Genomic DNA, 18,280 nt, shown 5'->3' with positions numbered 1-18,280 from the left:
AAAACCAGGGAATCCGGGGAAAAGCAAGTCAAGTTTGGTGAAACTGTTGGAAAAAAAAAGGTGTTTGGATTTGGGGGTTTAGTTCTCCCTCTACCCTGGAAAAGGAGGGAATTCCTTAAAGAATAATCTCTTAGGAGTGGGGCACCAGTGGTGCACACCTGTAATTCCAGCAACTCCAGAGTTTGAGGCAGGAGTATTCCAAGTTCAAGTCCAGCCTCAGCAACTTAGGGAGACGGTCTCAAAAAATAAAAGGCACTGGGGATATAGCTCCTCAGTGTTGAATTCCCTAATACCACCCCCCCCAAAAAAAAAAATAATCTCCTTTAGGGATTGACTGGACTCAACAAAATGTGAAGTGAGCAAGGAAGAGGGAGCACAGGCTAACGCCAAAGGTGAGAAAGGGATGGAAAAGAGGCCGAGAACTAGATCTGGAAAAGCAGCACAATGCAGTACAACAGAAGCAGGAAAAGTGTGGGAGACAGAAACTGGACCATCAGCGAAATCTAAGATCTGAGAATTGCATCTGGTCAGCATGAGGAAGGAGGTAGTGGGGGGAGGGAGGGAGGGAAAGAAAGCAAAGGAAGAAATAAAGGAGTAGGGGGACAGAAATTAGGTCAGGTAGGAAGTTCCAAAAATCCAAGGGATGCAGCAACAATTTGGGCAGAAAAATGGGAAGCCCAGTGCGCTATACTAGAACAAAGACCCCCTTGGCCCCAGAATCCATAGGTGGGTCATGATCAATAAGAAAGGATTCCCAGATCCTGGGCAGCTTGTAGCGTGTGAGAAATGTGAGAGATACTGGATATCTATCCCATAGTGACTGGAGGTTGAGTCCTTGTATAGGGGTTGAGCGGTACAGGCCCCTCTTCAGCCAGCCTCTAGAATTCAGTCAGAATCATGGAGACCTCAGAACTCAATTCCTTTTGCAGAACACAAAAGACCACTTTTGGTTCTTCCTGTCACCCTTCCCCAGAGGGTGGGGATGGGGAATCCTCCTGTACCATGCATCTGAACCTTAGGAAAACTGACACCAGTTGCTTGCAAAGAAAGGGACCTCAGGTGGAAAGTCTTTCATCAAAACATTTATTAAATGCCAACTGCACTTGGCCAAGCTGTGTATGGGCTATTGAAAGACTGAAATGCCTGGTTAGAACCAGGAAAACTGTTGTCTTCTGTTCACATTCACAGAACAGCTACTGCTAAAAGGTTGGTACAGTCCTCTGGCCTGCAAATTTCCAGAACAAGATTCCGTTGAACTGGAATAAAAACAGGGATGAGGGCACTGAGCCAAGCCTCCCAGGCAGTGACCTTATAGCATGTTCTTCTGGGTGTCCAAGCTCTTTTGCTCTGAAGACAAATAGGAAACAAAGGCTCTCTTCTGTCTTGAGATGAGACATCCAGGTGATGGAAAAGAAAGCCAGAGAGAGGCTGAGGAAAGGGACAGGAATTGCTTTTTATGGACATGGAAGTGAGCTCTGCAATGAAGCCCCTTTGCGTTTAAGAGCATTTTTCTGTTTCCTTTCTTCTTCCTGCAACTTCTGCTGTCTGAGCTGCCATGCCTGTATTCCAGCATCCATTTCCTGTGACAGCAGTACAACTCGTCTCTGAAACAGACAGGAAAACAGTGTGGATAACATCTGGGGCTTGAGCACTGCACCTTATATCCTTTTCTCACAAAGTTAGAGGTTTCAACTGGAAATTGACACTGCTGACTAGGGAACAAGTGGCACCAAATGCTGGGATGGGAAACGGAAGGGAGGTAGTGAATGGGACGCAGAATGCTTACTACTGGTTCCTGACCTAGGAACTCAATTCCTCCCTTCTTACAGTGCTATTAAAATGTTTGGCTTGGGCTGGGGTTGTGGCTCAGTGGTAGAGTGCTTGCCTAGCATGCATAAGGCACTGGGTTTGATCCTCAGTACCACATAAAAATAAATAAATAAATAAAGATACTGTATCCACCTAAAGCTAAAAACAACAACAAAAAATTGTTTGGCTCAGCTGATCTGATGTGCACATCTATAAATCTTAGCTACTTGGGAGGCTGAGGCAGGAGGATCACAATTTTAAGGCCAGCCTTAGCAATTTAGTAAGGCCCTCAGCAACTTAGTGAGACCCTGTTTCAAAATAAATAATAAGAAGGCTGGAATGAGCTCAATAATACAGCATCCCTGGGTTCAATGCCCAATCTCCGAAAACAAAAACAAAAAACATAACTTTCAAAACTTTTGTATATGATGTACATGTTAGTTTAGGTGCAACACAACCCAAAACATATTACAATTAAAAATTTCTGAGCTGGGCGCAATGGTACATTCCTGTAATCCCAGCAATTCAGGAGGCTGAGGAATTTAGCAACTCAGCCAGACCCTGTCTCTAAATAAAATATAAAAAAGGGCTGGGGATGTGGCTCAGTGGTTAAGCACACTGGGTTTGATCGCTGGTACCAAAAATTTCTGGGCTGGGGTTGTAGCTCAGTGGTAGAGTGCTTGCCTAGCATGTGTGAGGCACTGGGTTCAATCCTTAGCACCAAACTAAATAAAACAAAGGTATTATGTCCAAAAAGAACTAAAAAAATAATAATTTCTCCCTCCAATTACAAACAATGTAGCCCCGGTTGAAGCTCTATTCACTCACTGCAAACTCTTCCCTCTGGGTTTTTCTTCGAAGTTGGCCTTTCATTGGGGGAGCAGGGCGGCCATCTACAAAGAGAAGAGATAAAAGGCAAGTGCTAGGGGTGGTCTGCAGCATCTTGGCCAAAGACTGTGATAGGGATGACAAAGAGTCAATCTCTACCTCTTCTGTTTTACACCCAACGTAGCTTAATTCTTCTAAAATAAGTTCTTCGAACAGAGTGAGGTGCTGAGAGCCATTGCCAAGTAGGAATGACGCATCGAAATTTCCTTGCCAGCGTACCCCATGTTGCTTAGAGGAAGGACTCGTGGAAATGGACTTGCCTTGGATTTGCAGTGACATTGCAAGTATGCTTGAGTAAGGTGACCTTGCTCAAGGACCAGGGCGGATCCGGGTTTAGGGAGGATCAGGTTTCAGGGAGTATCCCGCTCCTTGGGTTTAGGGCGGTTCCAGGTTTAAGGTGTACCCTGCCAGGAATAAGGCTATCCTGCTGATTAGAGCCTGGTGGAGTACGTGAATTTGGCGGCAGAACTTGGATTTCCCCAGAACATGTTTGTAGAGGGCCGGTGTGAGTTCGGGAATAAAGAATTGCTGTTTGAATCTACAAAGCTGTGAGTGGCTCGTGATTTTGTGCCCAGCCATACTGCAGCAGTGAGGTACCACAGACCTACCAAAAATAAATTCCTAAGCTATGTTCCTACTCTTATTTCATGTACCACTAATTATCCTGGAATTCAAGGTAGTTTGCAATGTTTCATCTACTGTTTTATCTTCAGAAACCTTTCATTCAACGTCTTTGTTAAATTCTGTCCCACTCTACAATGAAATGCCCCCTTTCCCTTTCCTTCTAGCTAAGTACTTATCCTTATCCCTCTAAGACTTCTTCCCACTCCAAATCCTCTCTAACCTCCATCAACTTCATCAGCTCTTTCTGTGTAATACAAGGGATGGAACAGTCTCATGACCCTTCTTTCAGGGTCTCTTCTGAAAGAAGTACGTGTCATTTAAGTACATGTCATTCATTTATTTTCCTTGGAATATTTACTCTATTATAGCTTTTAGCATTATTTACCCATTTCAGAAGCATTTGGAAAGAGACAAAGTACTAAAGTATTATTTAATTTTTAAAATGTCCATGCTTATTTTCCCAGCCAGTCTTTAAGTTGCTTGAAATCAGGGACTGTAAAATTAGTTTTTGCCCTTCATAGCATAGTACATAAGCACATAAGCACTAATAAAGATTCCATAAAAATATTCAGTCTGAAGTTATAATAGAGATGAGAGGAAAGGATACCTACTTTCTACAAACAAAAAAGTGAAAATTCTGCCCAAAGTTTGAAGCTAAGACAGATAAATTGTAGTACAAAAAGGGAATAAGTAGCTGGGAATATAACTCAGTGGTAGAGTCTTGTTTAGCATGTGCAAGGCTGTGGGTTCAATCCCCAGTAACCCACTCCCTTCCACAAAAAGGAACCAATATTGTGCAATGTGTGTGTCAAGTACCTTACACTGGGTTTCATTTTTATCCTTTACAAGAAACATGAATGTGTGTCTCTGTGTAGCTGTATGTATATGTGTATACATATACTTTTTTTTTTTTTTAAAGGAGGGAAACTCAGATTGAGAAACAGCTTAAGGGTGTAGCATAGTGGAGCTGGGATTGTGGCTCAGTGGTAGAGCACTCATCTAGCACGTGCGAGGCCCTGGGTTCGATCCTCAGTACCACATAAAAATAAACAAAATAAAGGTATTGTGTCCAACTACTTCTAAAAAATAAATATTTAAAAAAAAAGGGTGTAGCATAGTGACAAAGTGTGCACTTAGCCCTGGGATCAATCCCCTGTGTAAGCATGCTTTCGTGTGTGTGCACAGAATTAGATACATATAATTCCAGTCTTTCAAATATTCCATATTACTACAAAGAGCCTAGGCTTCCTACTGTAAATGACTAGTGGAAACAAATTTCATCCTCCTCCTCTGAATAAGTATGTGAATAAGCAGGGTCATATTCCTAGAGAGACTAAAGAATCCAATGGGGTGGGGGTGGGGGACTAGAGATATAGCTCATTGGGAGTGTTTGTCTTGCATGCAGGAAACCCTGGATTCACTCCCCAGCACCACAAAAACAAACAAACAAAAACCAAAACAAAGTTCCAGTAGGATATTAATACTCAGGTCTCCAAGTTGGGAAGAAGGCCTGGATCCTGCTCAGTTGTATTTCTGACTTTGATACTATATAGGCATTTCATTTCTGTAGGCCTCAATTTTCCTACTGTAAAGGTGAAGTCCCATAAAGGAGGTAAGGAGCGGCTTTAACTTCTCTGAAGGTGCCATTCTTTTCTTCTGGTACTGGTGAGTGAACCTAGGGGCATTCTACCACTGAGCTACCTCCTTAGTCTTTTTTTTGAGATAGACTTGCTAAGTTGCTGAGTCTGGCCTGAAATTTGCAATCCTGCTTCAGCCTCCCAAGTCACTGGGATTACAGGTTGTGTTTGGGCCTGGCTAGGCTAAAGTTCCTCTATTTTGGAGCTTTTTAAGTAAAGAGAAAAGATTTTTCTGAAGGAAGCCTGCCATCCTCAATCATCACCCTTCTACCCCTCTGAGATACTCCTTTCCACAGCTTTTCAAAGTTCTTCCTGCATTTGGTACCAAATTCTCAAAATGCATTCACCACACAGAAGGGTGGTTCTTCCTAACTACTTAAAAATCCTGTTCCCTTTGAGAAAGGGGAACGATTTCTCACCCCCTTCAACCCCAGGGCGGTTTAAGTTAGAATTAACTATCTTCACTAGCCAAGATCCTGTCTAGCTTTACCTTCCGTAGTAGTAGTTTAACTGACAAAATAAAGGAGAGCTTTTTTACTCCAACTCCATTTTCCAAATAAAAAGTTCGATTAGTTTTCCACTCAGTCACGCCCCCGCCTGGACACCACTCCCCAACCCGCTCCAGGGGCGGTCCCTCTAAGTGAAATATCTCTGAAGAAAACTGTTGGACTGTCACTCACCCGCGTAAGACCAGTCTGGGAGCTCCGTGAGGGGCCCGTAGCCGGAAGGATTGGCAGCCAGGCCCTGTCTGGGCAAAAAGAAACAGTCGCGTGAGGTCTCGGACCAGCTTCTAGCCCCCCAGATTCCCCCATCCCAGCACTTACTGGAGTCTCCACTGGCTGCCAGCCAGAGCCGACACGCTGCAGTGTAGCCTCCGGACACCTACTAGGAAAACAAGACAGAGTCAGAGAGGACGCTGAGCCCGCCCTAGGGGTCCAGCGCACACCTCACCGGGTCCCGAGTCTACATAGCCTACGCCAACTCACAGGAGAGCAGGGTCCCCGAAGCAGCCATGTCTGTGGCGGAGGAGCCGGAAGTGGGCGTGGCCTCGGAGGCAAAGCGCGTTGCTGAGTGGGGGGAGCCGGAAGCCGCCATCTTGAATCTGGTTTTCAATCACGGGCTCCGCCATCTTGGGTCATCGTACGGAACTAAAGAGCAAGGAGGGCCTGGGTCTTTGGGGCGAAAAGGAGCTGTCATCTTGAGCATGTGTCTTCAGTGGAAGTGGTGATATCCCCGACTGAACGGTTCTGAATTGTTCCCATGACCTTCCCACAGCGGTCTCTAATATTTTGAAATTTACAGTAACTTTTATCTCAGAGTAACCTCCATGTTATCTCATTCTACAGTCTCCTGCCTCACTGCATTTTCCCCAGACTAAATGGCTAAGTCTAGAGTGAATGAGAAAATTTTAAGATCGCATGCATTTATCCAACAAAACTGAAGAAATTCTATGTGACAAGCGCTGTAGTAGGTGCAGAAAATTCTATGGAGAGCAAGAGCAGATATCATCACTATTCTGATAGACCTTTTGGTCCCTCAGAGAGGAGAGAAGACAATCATACACGTGACTAATGTTACAGCTGAGTCCTGGGAAGGGAAGTTTGTGTTTTTTTTTTTTTTTTTTTTGCCAGCATATATAATGGGAATGTGATCTAGAATGCACTGTCAAAGACTCTTGAGAAAGCTGTGTTGGAGCTAAGAGTTGATGTCATTTTTATAAGAGCTACCACAACACATTCCCTAATATAACTCTTGCAAGAACTTTCTGAGGTAAGTACAGGTTGAGCATCCCTAAACTGAAAACCTTAAATCCAAAATGATCCACAATCAGAACTTTTTGAGCACTGACAATGCTATAAGTGGAAAATGCAATACTAAACTCGTGAGGTATTGCACTCAAAATACAGGCCAACTAAAAATATTGTACAAAATTACCTCCAGGGAAGCTGGAGGTGTAGCTCAGTAGTAGAGGAGGTGCTTAGCGTGCTCAGATCCTAGGTTCATCCACAGCACCAGAAAAAATTAATTTCAGGCTATGTGTTAAGGTCTAAAAGATTTTCATGTTTAGTTTTGGGTTGCTTTCCCAAGATATTATGTATGTGCAAGTGTTCCAAAATATGAAAAAGATAAAAAAAATTTAGCTGGGCATGGTGGCACATGCCTGTAATCTCAGCAGCTGGGAAGGCTGAGGTAGGAGGATCACATGTATGATGCCAGTGTTTAGGATTCATAAGAAAGATGATGGACTCATACTGCTGTCTATACTATATAAAGGAATTGAACCAACAATAGTATTTTTTAGTAGTGTACATATGAGGAGGACACCATTAATTTCCAGAATCATTGGAAAGGCCACAAATGTTCAGATGAACAATAATGTGTATGATATGAATGTTACATGCAAAAGTGGACCTGTGCAGTCATGAAGCAATTCAGCAAGATTGTAAGCAACTTGAAAAAAAAAAAAAAAGAGTGCTAGGGATGCTGCTCAGTGGGAAAACACTCCTAGGTTCAATCTCTGTGGAATAAAAATAATATAATAATATAAAATAAGAAATTTGAGACACTTCTGATACCACACATTTCCAATAAAGGAAAGTAAATGTAGATAGTAAAGCCAGATCTGTGACTCTTGCCCTGCTCTTTTTTTTTTTTCCCAAGCGCTACCACTTGAGCCACATCCCCAGCCCTCTTGCCCTGCTCTTTATTACTTGCTATTTAGTACTGTTGTGGAAAAAGTTGTTTACCCTTAATTTTTTTTTTCCTTTCTTTTTCTCTTTTGTAGTACTGAGGATTGAACTTAGGGGTACTTTGTCTCTTCCACTCAGCTACACTCCCAGCTCTTTTTAAAATTTTGAGGCAGGGTCTCACCAAATTGCCAAAGCTGGCCTCGAATTTGGGATCCTCCTGTTTAAGTCTCCCCATTAGTAGGAATTACAGTAGTGCATCACCATACCCAGATATTCTTAATTTCTTTTCTTTTTGGTACTGGGGATTGAACTTAAGAATGCTTAACAAGTGAGCCACATCCCCAGCCCTTTTTTATTTTTGAGACAGGGTCTTGTTATGTTGTTTAGAATATTGCTAAATTGCTGAGATTGGCCTTGATCTTTTTATCCTCCTGCCTCAGCCTCTCAGGTCGCTGAGATTATAGGCATGTGCCACCATGCCTGGCTATCCTTGATTTCTTATTTAGAAACATCACACTTTAAAAAAAAATTTTGTAATAGTTTTTAGTTGTTGATGGACCTTTATTTTATTTACTTATTTATATGCGGTGCTGAGAATTGAACCCAGTGCTTCACACATGTGAGGCAAGTGCTCTACTGCTGAACTACAACTTCAGCCCCAAAACATATCACATTTTTGAAAACATTTTAAGGTGATAACGTAAGTGAAATACTTTCTGGTGAAGCTCCTACAAACATGCCCATTACTGTGTGCTGGGCTAGACACTTAAACACATGCTGACTAGGGGAACCTGAGGGAGTGGTGTAATGGCCTATCTGGAAGTTTATCATTTCCTTTGCAAGACTGGGAAGTTTTTCCACAGGAGGTGGCTCTGAGTTGTGCTTTGAAAGAGGGGAAGGGTGGATCCTAGTTTAAGAGGTAAAAGCAACTATTTTGATAACAATAAGAATGGTATAGACTAGAGCTAAACAAGAAGAAGGGATGGAACAAAAGAAACTTGGCTAGAAGCCATCAGATGGATTCGCACTCCCACCCCCATAAGTAAGGGAAATAAATGTAGAGTACCATAACCATCTTACATTCATATACTACTTAAACTTTTTTTTTTTCTTTTGCAATTCTGGGAATTAAACCCAGGGCCTTGCACATGCTAGCTAAGATCTACCACTGAACTATGCTGTATATACTTTAGCCCCATTTACTTCATTTTTATTTATCAAAACATTTCTGCACAAAACCAGGCACGGTGATGCATGCCTGTAATCCCAGGGGCTTGGGAGGCTGAGATAAGAGGATTGAGAGTTCAAAGCCAGCCTCAGCAATGGCAAGGTGCTTAGCAACTCAGTGAGACCCTGTTTCTAAATAAAATACAAAATAGGGCTGGGGATGTGGCTCAGTGGTTAAGTGCCCCTGACTTCAATCCCCAGTACCTAAAAAAAAAAAAAAAAAATTTATATATATATATATATATATATATATATATATATATATATATATATACACACACACACACACACATAAATGATTTCAAAATAAAACTGTAAAGTAGTTAAGATAGTCCAGGAAACAGTTATTGTACAGATTTTACAGTTTTCAGGGATCAGTAAATTGAACCAAAATGTGACTATTGGACTGGGGATGTAGCTCAATGGTAGAGTGAGAGCCAGCCCTACCAAAAAAGAAAGAAAGAAAGAAAAATGCTGTGGATTTATTGTTTGTTTTACAATTAGTGACAGAATAAAGACTGAGTGACACTATTCCCTTACTTGGCTTTTTGAGCCTTTGACTGGTCCTGAGAGCACTGGAATCTCGCAGTTGAGGGAATCAAGTAGAAGCCAAAGGCTTGAAGAATAACCTAAGAGTCAGTGTTTAGGATTCATAAGAAAGATGATGGACTCATACTGCTATCTATACTATATAAAGGAATTGAACCAACAATATTATTTTTAGTAGTGCATATATGAGGAGGACACCATTAATTTGCAAAATCATTGGAAAGGGCACAAATGTTCAGATGAACAATAATGTGTATGATTTGAATGTTACATGCAAAAGTGGACCTGTGCAGTCATTCAGTAGCTGTGGAAGTCAAAGAGCAAGAGCTGGAGGGTAGGAATGGGGGTAAGAATGGGAAGTTTGAGCATAACTAGAAAATCTGGGAAGGAGGATATTTAGAAGGAAGACAACTTTAGCCTTTGACGTGGTTAGTATGATGTGGTAGGGGGACAATCCACTGGTTGTAAATGGCAGGAAACATGGGTTAGGATTTTGGGAGAGAGACAGAGAACATGGAACACTGACAGTTAACATCATCAGCATTCTCTGGACCTCATGGAATGCTATTGATGGGAGGAGGTCTGGCACCTGGACAGCACTCTTCAGTGACTTCATCAGCCTCATAAACCATAGGAAAGCAGCTTTGTCATCCCAAACTGGATATCCTTTATCCTCTGTACTTCATCTGACAAAGACTGGAGTTAAGAGTGATGTGAAGCACCCAGAGTCTGAACTTTATGTTTTCCTCTCTTAAATTCCTTTGCTTTTCAAAGACATCATGCCTCATATTTGGCTTTAGCATTTTTGTAATCCACTTGTATTTGTGTCTAATATATTTATTCAGATATCCCTGTAGAGTTGTATACAGTTACTTGTAGTCCCCCCACCCCCCGAACTAGCCCTTTTTATTTTTGAAATGGTTTCTGTAGGTTGTTCAGAGCTTCACTAAGTTGCTGAGGCTGGCCTCAAGCTTGCAATCCTACTTCAGTCTCCTGAGTCGCTGGGATTACAAGTGTGTGCCTCTGCATCTGACAAATTAGGTGCTTTTTTAACAGTTGCGATGAGTTATAATGATACTGAGAAGGAACATAAATAAGTGAGCTGACTTTGGTAGCCAATTCCACCTTATTGTGCAACAACTTCCCCATTTTGCATGTGTATGACAGAATTCTAAGATTGAAGAAGTTGTGGAGAGAAGGGGAAACTGGGAATTCTTTCAGTATTTTCCTTTTTAGGATAGCTCAAAGATCAAATCACTGTTGTCTTGTGCAAAAAATGTGGGAACTGAAGGCTTTAAACAACACATCCTTACAATACACTGCTTTGCATAGTATTTCCTTATTACTTACAAAATTTATTGTAACATATTTCTCTTCTTTTCCAGAGCTGTCAAATCAGTATTGGCTAGCCGGGTGTGGTGATGCACACCTGTAATCCCAATGGCTTGGGAGGCTGAGGCACGAGGATCATAAGTTCAAAGCCAGCCTCAGCAACTCAACAACTTAGTGAGACCCTAAGCAACTCAGGGTCTCTAAATAAAATACAAAAAAAAAAAAAAAAAAAAAAAAGGATGTGGCTCAGTGGTTAATTGCCCCTGGGTTCAATCCCCAGTACCAATAAATAAATAAATAAATAAGTACTGGCTAAATATTGCATGCAGGAGACCCTGTGTTCAATGCCCAGTAAAACACACACAAACACGCACACACACACACACACACAGTCTGTATTAAAAGACCTAACTTCAAGAGGAGTCATTTATGACCTTCAGCTACATTCTCTTCTTCCTGACAACTGGGAAGTCCCTTTTAGAAAGGCCAAGCCTGGCAGGTATTGTGGTGCATGCCTGTAATCACAGCTATTTGGGAGGCTGAGGCAGGAGGATCACAAATTCCAGGCAGGCCTCAGCAACTTAGTGAGACCCTGTCTTAAAAAATAAAAGTAAAAAGGTGTAGGGATGCTGGGCATGGTGGTGCAATCTGTAATTCTAGCAACTCTGGAAGGTGAGGCAGGAGGATTCTAAGTTAAAGATCAACCTCATCAATTTAGCAAGGCCCTAAGGACTTAGCCAGCCCCTGTCTCAAAATAAAAATTAAAAAAGGGCTGGTAATGTTGTTCAGTGGTTAAGCACCCCTGGGTTCAATCCCAGGTACCAAAAAAAAAAAAAAAAAAAAAAAAATGGGTAGGGATGTGAACTCAGTGGTAGAGTGCCCCTGGTTTTAATTCCCAGTTCTGCAAACAACATAAAAGAAGAAATGTTAAACCACCATTTGACCCAACTAGCCCTCTCCTTGCTCTATATCCAAAGAACTTAAAATCAGCATACTATAGTGATGCAGCCACATCAATGTTTATAGCAGCTCAATTCACAATAGCTAAACTATGGAACCAATCTAGGTGCCCTTCAACAGATGCATGGATAAAGAAATTGTGGTATATATACACAATGGAATATTACTCAGCAATAAAAGAGAATAAAATTATGGCATTTGCAGGTAAATGGAGTTGGAGATTAGCCCGTTAAGTGAAGTAAGCCAATCCCAAGAAAACAAATGCTGAATGTTCTTCTTGATAAGTGGAAGCTGATCCATAATGGGGGTCTGGGGGAGAGAATGGAGGATCTTTGGGCAAAGTGGGGGGGAGCAGGGGAGCACATGAGCGTAGGAAAGATGGTGGAATGAGATGGACATCATTACCCTAGGTACATGTATGATTGTATATATGGTGCAACTACATTGTATACTACCAGAGAAATGAAAAGCTGTGCTCCATTTGTACACAATGAATTGAAATTCATTCTGTTGTCATGTATAACTGACATGAGTGGCTCAGGAGGCTGAGACAGGAGGATTGCGAGCCAGCCTCAGCAATGGTGAGGTACTTAGCAACTCATTGAGAACCCTGTCTCGAAATAATATACAAAATAGAGCTGGGGATGTGGTTCAGTGGTTGCGTGCCCCTGAGTTCAATCTCCAGTACCAATCAATCAGTCAATCAATTTTAAAAATTATAAAAAAAATGCTAAAGCTGGATTGTGCAAAAGTACTATTTACAAATCACCTTTTAGCCTTAAACCATGTGAGGCATTTCCAGATTCCTTTTTTTTTTTTTTTTGGTACTGGGGATTGAACCCAAGAGCACTTAACCACATCCCCAGCCCTTTTGCGCCCCCCCCCCCTTTTTTTTTTTTTGGAGACAGGGTCTCACTGATTTGCTGAGGACTTGGAACTTGTGATCTTCCTGACTCAGCTTCCCGAGCCACTGGGATTACAGGTGTGTGCCACCATACCCGGATTCCCATTTCTTGAACCAGCCCAGCAACTCCTGCTTTTATTAGGTACATGCTGCAGCTAAGGTTGTTCACACTAAAGGTGCTTTGGCAACTCTAGCCTCCCAGGCACCCTGGCTATGCAACATTTTTGGTTATATGCTGCCTCCTGGTGGCAGCTACTGCCCAGCACCTTTCCGCCTTTCTTCAATTTGGAGTCTTGAAGCTGATGCAACAGCTTCCTTACAAGGGGTGAGGAGTTGGGAACCAGAAGTGGAAGAGAACATTTTGGGGAAACCCCTCCCCCAGATCCAAGCAGGCATTGCATCCTCTCCTCTACCTCCTGCAATGGGGCTTCCCAGTCCAGAGTCCCTTCTGAGTCTCATCTGAGTGTCTCTGGGGTGGAGGTGGGGGTTGCCAAGGTTTGGGGCTTTTGTCCAGACCCTAGTTGCCAATTGAAATGCTTTGGTCAGAGTGTTTAAGTTTTGCCTTTTGTGCTGAAGTTCCCAGAGGCAGAGGCTTTGCCTGAATGATAGAGTCCAGAGTGACCACTACAAGACATATTCTGTTGTTTATGAAACTTTTTATCGGAGAAGTATTCCATGTCAGGGTCCTTGAGGGGCTGGTCTGTCTGGTCTACTGGAGAACATTTTTTTACCTTATTGCAGTTCTGATCAGGTTGCCCAGTCCCAGTAGGCAGCAGACTTACTGGGTTTAGAGTCTGGACAACTTCAATGTGGACATGTAGATATTTATATAATGTGCCCTGGTATCTGATCATCCTCTCATTAGTCAGCCAATATTGTCCTTTATATTCAAATAATGTCAAAACTGAATGAGGAACTTTGACAACAAATTTTGTCCCATAGCCAGTTTATTAGCTTCCAACACCAGAAGGGCTGTGGCTGCAAGGGCCTGTAAACAAGGTGGCCAGCCTTGAACCATAGAGTCCAGCTATTTAGAAAGATAGACCACTGAATGGTGTCATGTCCCCAGCATTTGAGTCAGGACTCCTATAGCTCTTCCAGATGGCTCATGGACATATGGAAAGAAAGATTTTGTGGATCAGAGAGTCCTAGCCAAGTGCACTAGTGAGTGCCTGCTTAATGGCCTCAGAGGCCTTTTGTTGTGTTGGTCCCCACATCAGAGGATCCTGTTCTCCCCTATTTTTGGCCTCATAGAAGGCCACTAAACTGAAAAGTTAGGGATCCATATTTTGCAGAATTTGGCAGCATTCAGGAACTCAGATCTTATGGCTGGTAGAAGGAACTGGAATTGAGCAGACTGTTTTCTATCAGGGCCCAGTTGCCATTGTCTCGAGTTACATAAAAACTGAAGTAGTTGGCTTTTTCTTGATAGATGTGGGCTTTCTTCCTTTGAGACTTCGTAGCCAGTTTTACATAGGAGAGTGACAAGCAGTTGTGACCCTTTTATGCAGTTTTCTTAGGTTGTTCAGCCAGCAACAGATCATCTACATATTGGAGCAATGTGTATCTACATCAGAGGCCAAAATTCATGTTGTTTTGCAGGAAAGGCTTTCAAATCAGAAGCTAGCGCCATTGTAAAGGTGTATGGTGAGTTTCTGAAGCCCTGTGGCCCTCTGGTCTAGGTCAATTGGCCTTCAGTTGGGGTCATTCTTTCTTCCAGTGGCCCTCCAGATAGCAGTAGGTACATAGGCTTAGCTTTAGCCTTGTCTTTGGATAAGGTACTCCTTCCATTCAGACCTTCATTGACCCTGCATTTAGCCCCATTTTTTTTTTTTTGTGTGTGTGTGTTGGGGATTGAACCCAGGACTTTGTGCATGAGACGCAAGCACTCTACCAACTGAGCTACATCCCCAGCCTTGGCCCGATTTTGATACTTGTTTTGGCCTTGTCCTGGTAGGATTCCCCCTTTGAGTGAACTCTGGGTTTGCAATGAGGGAAGCCGCAAGGAGAACCATCTCTTTGTTTATTTTTTTAAAAAATATTTTTTTACTTGTAGATGGACACAATACCTTTATTTTTATGTGATGCTGAGGGTCAAACCTAGTGCCTCACACATTCAAGGCACATGTTCTACCACTGAGCCACAAGCCAGCCCTCTTTCTTCATCTTTTGGTCTGCTTCTTATTGAGTCTCTGGGTCTTGGTTGATAAAAACTGTGGTGGCCACTTTAATCAACTCCCTGACTTTTTTTTTTTTTTTTTTTTTTGGTGTTGGGGATTGTACCCAGGGCCTTGTGCATGTGAGGCAAGCACTCTACAAACTGAGCTATATCCCTAGCCCTTACTGGCATTTTTTAAAGCAAAGTCCAGCAAAGTTTTGGTGAATGTCTCTCTGGGCTTGTTTTACCTGCTGGTTGTCTAGTGCCTTGGAATCAAAGGGAGTGAAGAGTTGGAAGGTCTCACATAGTTGTTCATAGATCTGGCTGGGACTTTCATCAGGCTTTTGGAGTACTTCTGATATCTTGTTCATGTTTAGCCTCTTTCCCCCCTTCTTGTAGGGGCTGCCTATGAGGGCCTCTGGATAGCTCTTTATCTTTAGGAGGTCCTCCTCTTTATTGGGGCCCCTCCTAGGTCTGTGTCAGAGAACCAGGCCTGGGCATAGGCTTGGATGTTGCCTTGTGTGTCAGGAGCATGATCCTCTAGCAATTTTAAAGCTCTCAGTTCACCTGTTTGCATTCCTCTGTCAACCAAGGTGGGCTGGTGGGTCTGGATAATGGACTGCATTAGATCATCATGGCTCAGGACTTCTCTGTGTAGGAGGGAGTATGATTTTTCCAATTTAAGAGATCAATGGTGGTGAAAGGCTGGCACTCAAAACTGCATTGTCCCCCTTGGATGTTTCCCTCCTGGTCAATACAGACGACTATGCCCCTTTTAGTCTCTCATAGTGGCATCTGGAGAACTCTTATCTGGGTTGTGGCTATGGTCTTGGGACAAGTATCCTGCCTTGGTCTCTGTGGGGGTGGGGTGGGGTGGAGGAGTCTTTGGCTCTGGAGAAGCCTCTGGCACTGAGGCATCAAGGAGGAAAGAGTAGCTGGTGCTGAGGGGCCACCATCTGTTGCCTCTGGGGCTGAGGGGGCTGAGGGGACAGCCTGTTGCCTCAGTGATCTTGGCAAAGTCGGGTAGAATGGCATATAAGGTGATGGCCTCTCTTCTGGCTTATGGAGAAAACTGGTTTCCTTTCTGTATTTTATTTGTCAGGTTTTTGTCTGTTTAGTTCATTTTTGTTGGGTCTTAGAGGCTACTATAGTCTGAACTAATGTCAACTTGGACTGTTCTTCCAGATAGGCTCTCAACCAATGGGCTGTTTCTATACTATTTCTTGCCAGCAATCAATGTAAGGGAATGGTCTGGGTGTCCAGGTTTTTTTTTTTTTTTAATAGAAAGGACATCATCAGTGACACTTTTTTCTGGTGGTTATCCCACATCAAAGCCTGGCCATTCTAATTTGCAGAGAGTATATAACCTTTGTGGAGAGAGTTTCAAACCAGAGTAACAATTAAACACCTTTCTTAAAGTTTTCTAATATACATTTCAAAAGATTTGATTTACTCTGCATGCCCCCCATGTTCTACACTGCATAGTGTTGCACACTTAGGACAAGACTTACTTCGTCTATTTCTGGCCGTTCCCCTCTCAGAGACTTAGGGTTATCTTAGCCTTGTGGGTTGGTATCAACCCCTGACCCGGAGCTTCCAGCTAGATGTTGGTTGGTAGAATTCCACCTCAGACTGTATGAGCTACCATGGAACTGCAGATTGGGACTCCACACTTGCTTGGGCCCTTGGGTCAGGTCCGAACACTTCTGCTGTCCATCTCATTCACACATTTTTACATACTTTCACATAGATATGATAAGAGCAAAATTTCTATACTGCTCAAATCCCCCAAATTCCAAAACCACAGAAGGAGTCAGGGTTTCCTTTCTGCTCGTTGACCCCAAACAGAGACTACTTGGGTGACTCCTGGGTCCTTTTTGGCTCCAACTCCTTTGGAGGTTACAGAAGTAAATCAAGGCTATTTTCCATATGCTGAGGCCTCTAAGGGGAAGTCAGGTGGGATCCACTAAAGGACCTTCTTCCTATCTGTTCAGTCTAGCAGTGTTCCAGGTTCCCTATTCCTGGTTCCTGCATCTCTGTGGGTTCTATTGTGCTTTGGGGGCAGCAGCTCAGGGGTGCTGGGTGAGTCACCTTGCCCACAAACACAGTTGCCTGTGGTGCATCATGGAGAAGCATTGTCCTCCAACATCCAGGGGAAGCCAGAACCGGATACAAGAGAGGCAGAAAAGATGTCTTCGCCTCTTCCATCCCATCCAGATCACCAAATGATATAGGACAGAAGAGACTGGACACCCAAGGAATTTGCAGGAGACAGGTTTATTGGCTGCAGCCAGCCAGGCCAGAGTATGAGGCTGGGCCAGAGTGTGGCCCATGTCTGAAATTCTCTGTACCTTGTCTGGAAATTCTTTAAATTTTATACTCAGTGGGGTTGTTACATGTCAGTGGGTGGGAACTTTTTTTTTTTTTTTTTAAGAGAGAGAATTTTAAAAAAATATTTATTTATTTTTTTAGTTTTCTCCGACATAACATCTTTGTTTGTATGTGGTGCTGAGGATCCAACCGGGCTGTACGCATGCCAGGCGAGTGCGCTACCGCTTGAGCCACATCCCCAGCCTGAGTGGGTGGGAACTTAATAGTCTTTGTCCCATATTCTTAGGCTAGACAGATGTTTCACATGTTTTCTCTGCAAACCCGGCATTTATAAGAAAGAGGAAGCTTCAAACCACGATGAGCTTTCTGCAAAACTCCTGTGAAATCCTGTTGACACTCTTTGTAAAAATCTTTCTTATGAGAAGCTTGATTATAGCAAGGGTCTTTTGGGTGATACCTGGTCTGTTTCACCTTCACTCTCTTTCACCACACCCTGCTTCCTAGATCCAGGGGAAAGGCAGGGGGTGGAATGCTTTACCCGGTGCAGGGAATGGAAGGGACGCTTGGTGCAGGGATTGGAAGGGACACTTGGTGGGGTCCTGGTCCCCAGGAAAGATCCTGGGTCGTCGCCCGAGGTCAGACCATTTATGAAGGGCAACCCAGCTCTTCCTAGGGGCTTTGAGGGCGGGTGATAGCTGGGTCTGGTTTTGAGAAAGCGAGATCTTAGGACCTCAGACAGGAAACCAGAAAGCAAGGTTAGGGAGGGAATGTGGGAGAAAGGGGCAAAGGTGAGCGCCAGCGGGCCTGGCGGGGGCGGAGACGGAGGAGAGCTGGGAAGGGGCGACAAACAGGTTTGCAGGGGGAGGGCAGAGCTGCGGGGGGGCGGGGTGGAGGGTAGCTGAAGAGCTCACGTTTTAGATTAGCGCTTCCTCTCTTCTTGAATCCCTTCGGATTTTGCGTGAACCTGAGTGCTTGTCTGCCTCTATCTTCTCTGCCCTTTGACCCTGTCGTGGCACCTCGCTTTGGCCACCTCTTCCCTGCAGACAGGTCACCTGAGCCTTGGTGTGGGATAGAGGAACTAAGAACTTCCCGAATCAGGAAAGAACATTAGATGAGGGCCTTTATGTTTTATTTTTTCCCATTAGTGAAACAAAGTCAATTTTTAAACCAT

General features: G+C 43.4%; 2 protein-coding genes across 4 annotated transcripts in view; one reads left to right on the top strand and one right to left on the bottom strand.

The window, feature by feature from the left end:
- Nucleotides 1-1,060: 1,060 nt before the first annotated feature.
- On the bottom strand, nucleotides 1,061-5,990 carry Mrpl52 (mitochondrial ribosomal protein L52). Of its 3 annotated transcripts, none has more exons than XM_026406096.1 (5): nucleotides 5,945-5,990; nucleotides 5,783-5,843; nucleotides 5,639-5,706; nucleotides 2,638-2,702; nucleotides 1,061-1,604 (listed from the first exon to the last, which is right to left on the bottom strand). In XM_026406096.1, exons 1-5 carry the CDS (start codon nucleotides 5,970-5,972, stop codon nucleotides 1,455-1,457), a joined length of 372 nt encoding a protein of 123 aa, XP_026261881.1. In that variant the 5' UTR covers nucleotides 5,973-5,990; the 3' UTR covers nucleotides 1,061-1,454. The 3 variants fall into 3 exon arrangements, with proteins under 3 accessions (XP_026261881.1, XP_026261882.1, XP_026261885.1); XM_026406097.1 differs by having other exon boundaries at nucleotides 5,783-5,840; nucleotides 5,945-5,989; XM_026406100.1 differs by lacking the exon at nucleotides 2,638-2,702.
- Nucleotides 5,991-6,107: 117 nt separating this feature from the next.
- The window catches only part of Slc7a7 (solute carrier family 7 member 7), a 57,809-nt gene continuing 45,636 nt past the window's right edge, over nucleotides 6,108-18,280 (top strand). Inside the window, exon 1 of the mRNA XM_026406022.2 lies at nucleotides 6,108-6,728. The gene's annotated coding sequence lies outside the window, so the exon portion shown is untranslated. The remainder of the gene's footprint in view (nucleotides 6,729-18,280) is intronic.

The sequence above is a fragment of the Urocitellus parryii genome, chromosome 6 (genome assembly GCF_045843805.1).
Source record: "Urocitellus parryii isolate mUroPar1 chromosome 6, mUroPar1.hap1, whole genome shotgun sequence".
Lineage (NCBI taxonomy): Eukaryota > Metazoa > Chordata > Mammalia > Rodentia > Sciuridae > Urocitellus > Urocitellus parryii.
The sequence above is the reverse complement of the archived record's forward strand: the minus strand, read 5'-3'. Positions and strand labels throughout refer to the sequence as shown.

Bases quoted from the DNA above. Each gene is read 5' to 3' on its own strand.
- Mrpl52 (XM_026406096.1), bottom strand. From the start codon at position 5,972: ATGGCTGCTTCGGGGACCCTGCTCTCCT. The intron at 2,703-5,638 runs GTGAGTGACAGT...TTCTCTTTGTAG, and splicing joins CCCAGACTGGTCTTACGCGG to ATGGCCGCCCTGCTCCCCCA. The intron at 1,605-2,637 runs GTGAGTGAATAG...TGTCTGTTTCAG, and splicing joins CCCAGAGGGAAGAGTTTGCA to AGACGAGTTGTACTGCTGTC.